Consider the following 12,223-nt stretch of genomic DNA (forward strand, 5'->3'; position numbering starts at 1 on the left):
TCTCTCTGGGCCTCCTGCTTTTCCTCTGTAACATAGAAGGGGTTGAGCAATATCATCTCTGAGAGCGCCGTGTGTGTGCGCGCCAGAGGGAAAACCCCCACAACGCTAATACACCAAAACTGCTGGTTTGCACAACTGAATTCTGCTGAATGAGAATAGGCAAACAGCATTTACCAGGAAACAAAACAAAATCAAGCACATAAAAAGGTAGGAAGAGTTGGAAAACGGAAGGAAGATAAGTTCTCAAACAGCTGGAATAGTTGATTTTAGCTAGTGAAGTTTTTCAGAGGAAAAAAAAAAGTTGGTTATGAGGCAACTGGAGCTGAGAAAAAAGACTAAAGGGGAAGAATAGCAAGTAAAACAGAACTCCACTTGCTAGATTTCTCCTTCTGTCGCGCTCTTTCACCTGACCCATTCCCTTATACCCCCCACACCTTTCCCTTCTCTCCCTACGTTACTACACAAGAACGAAGTCTGGGTCGTGTGCGGACCGCTTGTGGCTCTTAAGCCCTCTTTTTGTCACCCTGGCCGTGCAAAATTCTGAAACGTCCCTCGGCAAAAAAAAAAAAAAAAAAAAAAATCTGTCCCTGGGCCCTTTCCTAGTTCTGGGTCCAGTTGCAGTCAAGTGACGGGCGACGCGCGCTCCCAAGTCCCCGCTTCAGGGGCGGGCACGCGCCTGGCGCCCAACCCCCAATTCCCGGCTGCTCAGTGTCCCCGCCCCCGGGTTTCCGCGCCGGCGTAGCTATTTCAAGGCGCGCGCCCCGCGGTGGACTCACCGCTAGCCCGTAGCGCTCGGCTTCCTGCTAACTCTTCACCTCCTCTCTCAGCTCCCGGCAGCATGGGTGTTGGGCCAGCCTCGCTGCTCGCCGCCCTCCTGCTGCTTCTCTCCGGCGACCGCGCCGTGCGCTGCGACACACCTGCCAACTGCACCTATCTTGACCTGCTGGGCACCTGGGTCTTCCAGGTGGGCTCCAGCGGTTCCCAGCGCGATGTCAACTGCTCGGTTATGGGTAAGCCGCCGGCTCGGCAGTCCTCCGGGTCGTCCTTTCTGCCCTTGAGCCCCTAACGCAGCGCCATGCTAACTACCGCTTGCCCCCAGGCAGACGCTTGTGGGTGGCCAGAGCATCTTGACTGGATTCGGGGACCCTTGGTGACCTTCTTCCCCGCTAGGCCCGCGAAGTTAAAGTTCCATCTGCTGAGAACTTCTAACTCCACACTTTCTTGGTTATCTTGGGGACTCAATACTTTTATCAAGAACTTTTTTAAATCTCTCCCGCTTAATTTTGTTTGGTTTGAGAGAGACTTGGGAACTGCAATCTTTTGATTCTCCAGTCCGATCTGGCAGCGCTATTTTTAAAATTTATTTTTATTTTCATTTTTTATTGCTATTGTACCAGTGAAGACAGGTGAGCTCAGAGACTCTCGAGGATATAGCAGGAAGTTTTCTCTTTTTGTTAGTTGGTTGGAAAGGGACTTTCTGCCCGGCGATTTTGGTTTGAGCGTGTGTTGATGAGTACTAGAAAACGTCTAGTACCACTCTGAATTGTTTCATGCATTGCAAGGAGGTTAAAATTTAAAAAATAGTAATAACAGAAAATTTAACTCTGAGCCTACTAATTAGAAATGCCCAGAGTCATGCACAATGCCTGGCTCATGGAAGTCTCTCAATAAATACCTAGGGTTTGAACATACTGGAGATATTCCATATGCCTTCGGATAACGTGGTTGCCCCTAGAAAAAAGAAGGGGGTGGGGTGGAAAAAAGACAAAGACAATCACTGGTCAGAAGAGTCACACTGTGGTCTACCCAAATCCTCTTACAGCCTGTTACTTTTGCAGAGTCAGTAAAAAATCAGCTATAATTTTCTTGTCAGCAGAACAAAGATTGTTAAGTCATTTGTTACTAAAGAAAGACCTTTTTAACTGACTATATAGCATTTCATAATCCTGAGCATTATAACTTTTTTTTTTTTTTTTTGTTAGAACAGCATCTCGCTGTCACCCAGGCTGGAGTGCAGTGGCGCGATCTCGGCTCACTGCAACCTCCACCTCCCAGGTTCAAGCGATTCTCCTGCCTCAGCCTTCCGAGTAGCTGGGATTACAGGCACCGCCACGACGCCCAGCTAATTTTTTGTATTTTTAGTAGAGACATGTTTCACTGTGTTAGCCAGGATGGTCTCTATCTCCTGACCTCGTGATCCGCCCGCCTCGACCTCCCAAAGTGCTGGGATTACAGGCGGGAGCCACCACGCCGAGCCTTTTTTTTTTTTAAAAAAAAAATTTGGCCGGGCGCGGTGGCTCAAGCCTGTAATCCCAGCACTTTGGGAGGCCGAGACGGGCGGATCACGAGGTCAGGAGATCGAGACCATCCTGGCTAACCCAGTGAAACCCCGTCTCTACTAAAATACAAAAAATTAGCCGGGTGTGGTGGCGGGCGCCTGTAGTCCCAGCTACTCGAGAGGCTGAGGCAGGAGAATGGCGGGAACCCGGGAGGCGGAGCTTGCAGTGAGCCGAGATCAGGCCACTGCACTCCAGCCTGGGTGACACAGCGCGAGACTCCGTCTCAAAAAAAAAAAAAAAAAATTTGGGTTTGAAGGTTGGGGCAGAAAGAGATCGGGGTTTGCACTGCCCCGTCACATGCAATCTCCCATGTCAGAACATTAATCTGAAACATGGAAAAACTGTTTAAAATGTAGAACGCTCCAGATTGACACAGCTGAACCATTTTCAGGCAGACTCTGCCTATAAAATTACCTTTGGCCTTAATCCAGTAATTAAAGGCACCTACTGGTCTGAGCCCTCATCTATGAAGGTTAAACGTTTCATTCCTAACAGCACAAATTAGTTTTATAGGACACAGACCTCTAGTTTGCCGAATAAACTTTGGAAAGATTCAGATTATGAAGTTCTAAACTGTAGAGTCTTTGAGGAGAAAGGTACCCCATTTCTTCTGTGAATAGATCATTTTGTGTCTTCTCCTGGGCTTAGTACATTGTCCTCCTTAGAATCTGATAGCTAGTCTGTTTATTTATCTTTTTATTGTCATACCTTTTATTCTTGCATTTCCCACTTTTGACTAGCATTTTGCCTTCTCTCCATTTCTGGAAGCCTGTAATTTTCAACATTCCCCATTTCTCCTTTTCTTCAGTGGAAAAATTTCTTCAGTGTTGGGATGCTCTGGAAAGGTACTGTACTTTTTGGGGTATCCTTGCCTGCTGGGCTGCATAGCGTATCTCTCCTTTTTGAGACAAGGTCTCACTGTGTTGCCCAGGTTGGAGTGCAGTTGTGCAGTCATAGCTCACTGCAGCCTCCAACTCCTGGGCTCACAATCCTCCCACCTCAGCCTCAGCCTCTCAAATAGCTGGGACTACAGGCTTGCACCGCCATAACCAGCTAATTTTTAAAAAGTATTTTTGTAGAGACAGGGTCTCACTATGTTGTCCAAACTGGTCTTGAAGTCCTGACCTCAGCCCCCCAAAGTGCTAGGATTACAGCCGTGAGCCACTGCTCCTGCCTGCATTATCTCAAATTTTGAGAGCCTAACTGTGTCACAGTCTTGCCTGGGAGCAGGAACTGTTTGAGGCAACAAAATGGATCCTCTGGTTTCTTCACTAGGCACACTGTGCTCAAACTGGGTAGCATGAAAGGAAAGCAGCACAGTTATAATTGAAATTGGGGGATTCTCTCCCCTATTGAAATCCAAATCATTTTCCTTTATTGTGCCTTTTTTTTTTTTTCTTTAGGACCACCAGAAAAAAAAGTAGTGGTGCACCTTCAGAAGCTGGATACAGCCTATGATGACCTTGGCAATTCTGGCCATTTCACCATCATTTACAATCAAGGCTTTGAGATTGTGTTGAATGACTACAAGTGGTTTGCCTTTTTTAAGGTTAGTTTGTTGGAAGTTGGATTTACGTTTTCAATGATGTGATATCTGAAACCTCTTCTCATTAGTAGACCCTCAGAATTTTAATTTTAGATTAAGAAGATAACCGGAATTGACACCACTCTTCCCAAGAGTAGTGGCTGGTATAATTTTGCCACTTTATTTAAAATTATGATTTTAGTAGGTTTAAGAAATGCCAGCTCTACATTTGAATATGTATAAATTACGTGTAAAATTTACATTTTCGTAAGTATGACTAAATTCTTAATTTATTTTCATTATTACTACCACTTTATTTCTAAATGTTGCCATAGTCATTTGGCTTTGTTCTGAATCTATAGGAAAGATATAGAGATTACACATTTTGTTTTCTTGCAGTTATTATGCTCATCCTTCTTATCACTACCTGTTGGCTACGAGAGATTGGCCTAAATGATTCGTTATCCTAAATATACTACATATATTGAGTAATTTTTTTCTTCTGAACTAAGAGAGAGAACCCAGGAGTTACTCCCTTAGGCTGGTTAAAGTAAAAGGTAGCCAGGTCAATCCAGCTTGTTTACTTCTCTCACTAGGAAAGAACTGCTGTTCATTCTCATAACACACTGTTCCAATTGCAAACATACTCAGGGTTAAAATAGTTTAGCACAAATTGCAGCCCATTTCATTTGTTCTTCTCAAGCTGGAACTTTTCTTGTAAGCTAAATATTAAATGGTTCAAGTAAATTGGAAACATAAGCTTGAAACTAGGCGTTTCTCATTATACATAGAGTATAAATAAAGACAGACTTTTTCATGGCGAAAGGTTTACAGCTCTTAAAACATCTGGAAAGAAGTGGGAAAGTAGGGAATGACTGTTAAGTATGATAAAAGACAAAGCACCAACAAAGGCCTGGTTCTAAACTTGTTATAATTTCTCGTGGGAGTTGTGGTTTGTCACGAGGTTATGGCGGTCCAAGCAAGTTTACCATATTTTTTAGAATAATAACTCCCAGAAATATTTTTAAAATAAGGACCTTTCTTTAATATGGAAAAAAAAAAAAAAAAGATAAAAGGAAATAGAGGGGAAGAGGCTGCCTCTCCTCAACTGGATTTGCTGGTATGATATGCAGCTGGTGGAAACCAATTTGTCCATACTGGCTGTTGATGGCCAACAGTCCACTGAATTAGTGGAAACCCATGGTTAACCAGTTGTTAACTATTTTTAGTATCATTTCCAGATGCTATGCATTTTTTTGTAAAAACATACTTAGTATCTGTATAAATTTTAAAAATTGTAATGTATATGTGGTATATTTAACCTGAAACTAATCTTTGGTATATATGTTGATGAGCCTAGGCCTTTGCAGACCTCTTACAGTTACTCTGTCACAGCCCTTCAAAAGTTATTTGACTTCAGATTAAGAATCAATTGCCTGTGGAATTCATGTGCAAAGAAAGAGATATTCAAGGCAATTGTTACCATGTACCATAAACCTTGTCCATAATTTTCTGTCATTTTCTTTTCCTCTGTATCTCTTCTTGTTTGACACACAATAGACAGTCAATTTATTACAAAAGGAATGAATGAAGTGGAATTCAGTTGGGAAATAGGTTAAATAAATTATTTAGGAGATGAGCAGATATAAATAGACAAGTACATAGTTTATTCTTTTGACTTAGGAAACTTTTCATTCTTAAATTCTGCAGAATTGGAGAAACTGGTGGGGAAACTTCTAAAATCATTATTTAATTACCAGAGATGTAATAGATATAGACAAAAGCAGTTTTCTTCTATTATATTTTTATCAGTTTGTTCTTAGCTTAAATAATAGTCCAAAGCTGGTAGGGACAGAGGGAATTAGCTGGTGACTGAATGAGGAATTGTATCACTTTACGTATTTCTTGTGAATCATGGTGTAAGCACATTTGGTGTTTTGCCATAGCCTCAGAACATTAGTCACATTAGGTCAATAGAAAATCACTTTTTAAAGCCAAATAAAGTTATGTGTATTCCCAACCATAAGTTGGAAAGAGTTAATATATATGTTGTTGGAGGTTAGCACCCTGCCTAATCCTATGATTCTGGATGGCATTGGTCAAATCCTTATTCTTTCATTAGGAATAACAATAGGAAAAATACTCCTGCCCTACTGATTTCAGGATATGTATGTTTTGAAGTGCCCATTTGACAGAACCATTATCAAGGCTGTGTTTTGTTTTTCTACAGAGTAATCAACCACTCTGGTCAATAGTTAGATCTTATGACAGGGACCATAATTTCCTTTGGCAGAGCAGAATATAATAGGTACTTGTTTTTGAAACTTGATATAATCAGATAGTTCCAGATAAATGTAGTTTGCAAAGTAATAAAATACCACATTATTTTAGGAAATCCAACTGCAAGAGTGATAGGAAGCAGAGTTTAAAAACTTAAGATATTAAGATGGAGTTGACTTTGAATAATAAAGTCATCCACTGTTGGTGGGTGACATTTATTAATACAGAAAATTTACAGATTTTACCACAAGCGTCAGGGTATTTCCTGCAGCTGGGGAAACTGTGCTTGAAAGGACACGTAAATCAAGAAAAACACAAGCCCATTTAATAAGTAATGCATGTAAGAATTGTTCCTACAGAATTAGAAAGCATCTTTTACATTAAAATTTATTTTTGTAAAAGGAGAAAACATCAAAACTTGAGTAGTGTTTGCTATTCAATTTTAAGAGTCTTACATAAACGAAAACATACTCAACCTACTGCCATTACAGAAATATTTGACAAATTTTTGCCGTGCTTACCTGCCATCATTGTTGTTATCCTACAAATCAATTGGATTTTCATACCTCTCCACTGACTCATGGAACCCTACCACTTGTTTTGTTTTACCTTCTTTATATATGCTTCAGATATGCTTGAAGTAGATTGTTTCTTATTGTTCTCGCTGCTCGAGTTTGTTGAGTAGTTGGTACATGCAGAGTATTTGTATGTTATGATATATATAGGTTTTGTCCATGGTTCCTGGCTCATAATTCACTCCCAATACCCTTCTTTCAGAAAACCAGAATCTCTCTCTCTCTCTGATCTTCTCCTAGCCTCCTTTCATCTGCCCACTGCAGGACTCTAATCTGATTATGGGTTCTAAAACCCTCATACCAGAGACTATTCTGCCCCATACTATAGCAGAAGGAACACTGCACAGAGATACCAAGAAGAATCTGAACAGACAGGCCTTGTTGGGATTAGGTCATGCCCTTTTAATCTAATTACATTTCAACATGGTTATCCATGCTTTAATCATGTGTATTCAATGCATGCTCCATAAAAGCCCAAGAACAGATTTGAGGGAATTCTGGAGTGCTAAACACGTCGGGTCTGACAGGAAGGTGAAGAAGAACTCAACATGCTAGAAGGGTGGTCCCCCCCAACTCCACGGGGACAGAAGCTCCTGTGCCTGGGACCCTTCCAGACCTTGCCCTATGTATCTCTTCAAGTGTCTGTGTATTTATGTCCTTTCAAATATCCTTTGTAATAAATCATAAATGTGTTTCCCTGAGTTTTGTATGTCACTCTGTCAAATTAATGGAACCCAAAGAAGGGGTTATGGGAACCCTAATTTGAAGCCAGTCTGTCAGAAGTTCTGGAGGCCTGCACTTGAGACTGGTGTCTGAAGTGGGCAGGCAGTCTTGGGGACTAAGCCCTCAACCTATGAGGTCTGAAACTGTCTCCTGGTGGGTAGCATTGGAGTTGAACTGGAGGGCACTGAGCTGGTGTCTGCTGCAGAATTGATTGCTTGCTTGCTGGTGGGGAGAACTTCCTACATATTTTGGGGTCACTGAAGTCTTTTGTATTGATTGTTGTTGCCGACTGAGAGAATAGGAAAAAGCACGTTGAGTAGTTTTTCCACACCACAGCATTCTTTTAGGCTCCTGCTTTTACCTTCTGCTTCCCTCAGCATCCTGCATCTCACCAGGAGAGACACAGCTTCTTCCTAGTTCTCGGCATTCCACTTCGGAATCAATCGTGATACCAGTAGCTCCTATTGCTAGAAACTTGCTTTATTAAGTTCTCCTTATTCAGGGCTCATCTGAAAGAGAAACATTTTTTATGATTTGAGATTTCTAAGCCAGTTTAAAACTTGGTTTTAACAGCTTGAGAAATTGGGGGTAGAGTAGGGATGGAGATATGTATATTTGCTTGTAACTTTAGGCTAGATAAAAGTTTGGAAGGAATACAACTTTGACAACTAAAGTTTTTGCATAGTTTGAGTTGAGCAGGAGGCTCTAGGTATGTTTTTAAAATATTTTTTTCAGCTGGGCACGGTGACTCATGCCTGTAATCCCAGCACTTTGGGAGGCTGAGGCAGGCGATCACCTAAGGTCAGGAGTTCGAGACCAGTCTGGCCAACATAAAGAAACCCCATCTCTACTAAAAATACAAAAATTAGCTGAGTGTGGTGACACACACCTGTAATCCCAGCTACTCAGGAGGTTGAGGTAGGAGAATTGCTTGAACCCAGGAGGCAGAGGTTGCAGTGAGCCGAGATCACACCATTGCACTCCAGCCTGGGTGACAGAGCGAGACTCTGGCTCAAAATAATAATAATTAAAAAAAAAAAATGAAAGATTTTTTCTTACTCAGCATCCTCCAGGCATTTTATTATAGCACTTTATGTGAGTTACATATTACATTTAGGGCCCAGTCAGGTGGATATCTAAGCATTTGAAATAACCTTATGTAAACTAATAAGTAATTAGGCCTGTGGCAAGATGGAAACATTCTTAGAGGCGTTCAAATTCAAATTTCCTTTAAAACACTGGGCTGGCCAAAGGGACAACACTATCTACAGGCCAGTTTCTAAGATTATCAGATTTTAGTAGCATTTACCATTTCATAGTACTTGGCACACTTTAGCAAATTTGCACTTCTTAAAAGTACCTGCAGGTAACCTGTATAAAAACACAGTGCAGGCTGGCTTGTCTCGTGCCTGTAATTCCAGCATGTTGGGTGGCTGAGAAGTTGGAGACTAGCCTGGCCAACATGGTGAAACCTCATCTCCACTAAAAATACAAAAATTAGCCAGGCATAGCGGTGCACACCTGTAGAGCCAGTTACTTGGGATCTGAGGCAGTAGAATCGTTTGAACGCTGGAGACAGAGCTTGCAGTGAGCTGAGATTGCACCACTGCTCTCCATCCTGGGCGACAGCGTGAGACTCTGTTTCTAAACAAAACAAAACATACACACACACAATGTAACAACACAAAACAGAATACTGTGAAAATGCTTAATTATGTCTGACTTTACATGGTGGGTGGATAATGTGATTATATTTTCTTCTTTATGCTCTCATGTACTTTGTTCATTTTTAATGATGATTATGTGTAAAGCTCCTCTGTATAGCATCCTCTCCACCAAATTGCCCAGAAACAAGAAGTCCTATAAAACAAACTAAGCTTCAAAAAATGACCTGTTGAATAGGCCTTTTTTTAAAACGGAGTCTAGGTCTGTTGCCCAGGCCCTCACTCCTTCCACCTCCTGGGTTTAAGAGATTCTCCTTCCTCAGCCTCCAGAGTAGATTGGATTACAGGTGCCCGCCATCATGCCCAGCTAATTTTTGTATTTTTAGTAGAGACGGGGTTTCACCATGTTGACCGGGCTGGTCTTGAACTCCTGACTCAGGTGATCCACCTGCCTGGACCTCCCAAAGTGCTGGGATTACAGGTGTGAGCCACGCCCCCCCCCCAGCCTGAATAGGCTTTCTAACCTTTTACTGTTTCTCATTTTACTTTTTCTGAGGCAGTAAAAGAAACTGACTGTAAAAGGGAGCAGTAGAGAAGGAACTCAGATTTTATTTTGAAGATTAAGCTACTCAAGGGCTGAGGAAATACGTACAGGGGAACTAGACTCATTATGGCTGGAAATTTTATTTGGTGATAGTGAAGTAAATCTTAGTGCTTTCTAATTGAGCTCTTGTTTGGAGCCCTCCAATCTTAATAGAACCATAAGCTAAAACATATGACCATCAGGGCTTTATCTAAAGCAAGTTGCTACTCAAAACAAGAACACTTTGGGAGGCTGGGGCTGGTGGGTCACCTGTGGTCAGAAGTTGGAGACCAGCCTCCACATGGTGAAACCCCTCTACTAAAAATACAAAAAGTAGCTGGGTGTGGTGGTGCACACCTATAGTCTCAGCTACTCAGGAGGCTGGGGCAGAAGAATCGCTAGAACCTGGGAGGCGGAGGTTGCAGTGATCCGACATTGTGCCACTGCATTTCAGCCTGGGTGACAGAGTAAGGCTCTGTCTCAAAAACAAAACTAAACAAACAGAAACAAGAACTCTATGTTGAGAAATCCATACTAGAGGATTTAATTCCTTACTTTGTGTGCTAATGATTAATAAATTTCAAACTTATCACATAGCCAGAAATATCGCCTGTGTTTCTACAATAAAGAATTTGGGAATATTGTGCCATTTTTTCATTGAGCCTTCTGGGTTCATTATTAAGATACAACAATTTTAGAAGACTTGTTGAGATAGATATACTTTTTAAAATATAGATTCAATATATCAAGCTCAGCATTTTGTCTTTTTTTTTTTTTCTTAAGCAACTTTGGGTTTACTTGTAAGAGTATTTCAATGGAGGGAGAGTATCAGAAGTTTAGCACTGAGTGCATGCCTAACTATTTTATGTCTTCTTTCATGATGATGCTTCATTGCAACATAATGACTCAGTTTACCATTGTAAACTCTTCGTAGGATGTCACTGATTTTATCAGTCATTTGTTCATGCAGCTGGGAACTGTGGGGATATATGATTTGCCACATCTGAGGAACAAACTGGGTGAGCTCCATTGAAAAATTTCTAACTTTCTTATTAAAAGCAAGCTTCCCCACTTCCTGGTGGCTTATGCAAATTAATGCCTATTTATTCATCAGAGGGAGACTGGAGAGATTATGGTTTTCTTATGAATTTCTTGCTTGAGCCTGCTTGTCTGCTATTTCTAACTTGTCTACACTGTTTTATGTGAGTAATTTTCTGCTTTATTATGTTCTGTTTTCACATGTCAAATCAGCTCTCCCAAGAATAATACTTGTAACATAAGTAGTCATGAACTGAAAAGGGTAAAGACCCAGCTAAGAAAAAGGTTAACTCAAGTTCAGTTCACATTTGTAAAGTAGTTATGCTGCCTTAGGTTGCTTATTCTTTTCTTGAAAAGAATCCCTCAAGAGAGAAACATGTGAGGCCACAGCAGCGTAGATCTGTCTTCCACAGAGAAGGTGGCTTTTACAGAGAAATTGACATACTCATCACTTACCTCTGAGAGACGTGACCCAGCTTTTTAAAAACTGGCTTCTATTAAGAATGTAGACTATTCACTGAGGAGAAGAGAATCTTATTCACTCTTTACATTCTCTTCACATTTTCAGAATAGATGTTTAATCATTGCTCACACTGGATCCATAAATATCTAAAATTCTGATGAAAAATAGGGGATTAGAGAATAAAATCAATGGAGACTTGCCCTTCCTTGCATTTTAACATAATATTCTTTCCCCTTTTCCTTCCTCTGTTACTTGGCTCTTAAATGCTGGAAGTGAGATATGAAAAAGGGAACTGGGGACAAGTATTGAAACCACCATAGGTTTATCTTATATCAGCATTTTCCAAACGTTGTAATGGACCAGCCAGGTAGGAATTGCTCATCAGTTGTTTCGCATTATCTTGTTAAACTTCAGCAATGTTCCATACAGCCACTAATAACGATCAAAGTGAGCATTAGAGTTGAAATTAATAAGCTGTTTCTTCTTAGTTCTTTCCGGTAGTTGAATAAATGTAGAATGTATTAGTTTTCTTTGTTTCACAACTTCTCAGAATCTGTAATATATTGTATGGTAGTAGCTTAGGACGAAGATACAATAGGAAACTTTTCCCAGATAAGTTCACCTTTTTTTTTTTTTTTTTCCCCACACACACACACACACACACAAAAGCTGTTCTCAAAATGCAGTTTACAAAATTTTATCCTTAACTCTTCACTCTTTTTCCTAGTTAGGGAGACAGCTCCACCAGTAGAAAAGATAAACCCTGGTAATTTGTTATGTAAATGGGATAGTCTAGTACCTAGTCATATGCATTCAGGCAGCACTGAGCCTAAATTAAAGTTTGTAAGGTATGCATGTTAATGTATCTAAGTTACTATATTTAGCCTGTTTCTTAAGTATATTTCAAAAACGTATTTGTTTTTTTCAGTGGCAGTTACCTTCAAATGCATGTGCTTCTAAATCATGTTGGTTGCATGTGTAATACATGTCGCTTAAGCATTTAGCTTCAGAATGGCATCTTTCTCGTGAATGT

General features: G+C 40.8%; 1 protein-coding gene across 5 annotated transcripts in view; it reads left to right on the plus strand.

Annotated features, from left to right (window-relative positions):
• The first annotated feature begins 723 nt into the window (after window positions 1-723).
• CTSC (cathepsin C) overlaps window positions 724-12,223 on the plus strand; it is a 40,839-nt gene continuing 29,339 nt past the window's right edge. For 2 of the 5 annotated variants that reach the window (XM_011984900.1, XM_011984898.1), the window contains exons 1-3: window positions 744-1,010; window positions 3,743-3,888; window positions 10,624-10,708. In XM_011984900.1, the coding sequence (XP_011840290.1) occupies window positions 839-1,010; window positions 3,743-3,888; window positions 10,624-10,708 (403 nt within the window). In that variant the 5' untranslated portion in view covers window positions 744-838. Of the gene's footprint in view, window positions 1,011-3,742; window positions 3,889-10,623; window positions 10,709-10,803; window positions 10,892-12,223 lie in introns of all 5 variants that reach the window. The other 3 variants (XM_011984897.1, XM_011984899.1, XM_011984896.1) reach the window with 3 other exon arrangements.

The sequence above is a fragment of the Mandrillus leucophaeus genome, unplaced genomic scaffold, assembly GCF_000951045.1.
Source record: "Mandrillus leucophaeus isolate KB7577 unplaced genomic scaffold, Mleu.le_1.0 Scaffold276, whole genome shotgun sequence".
Classification (NCBI taxonomy): Eukaryota; Metazoa; Chordata; class Mammalia; order Primates; family Cercopithecidae; genus Mandrillus; species Mandrillus leucophaeus.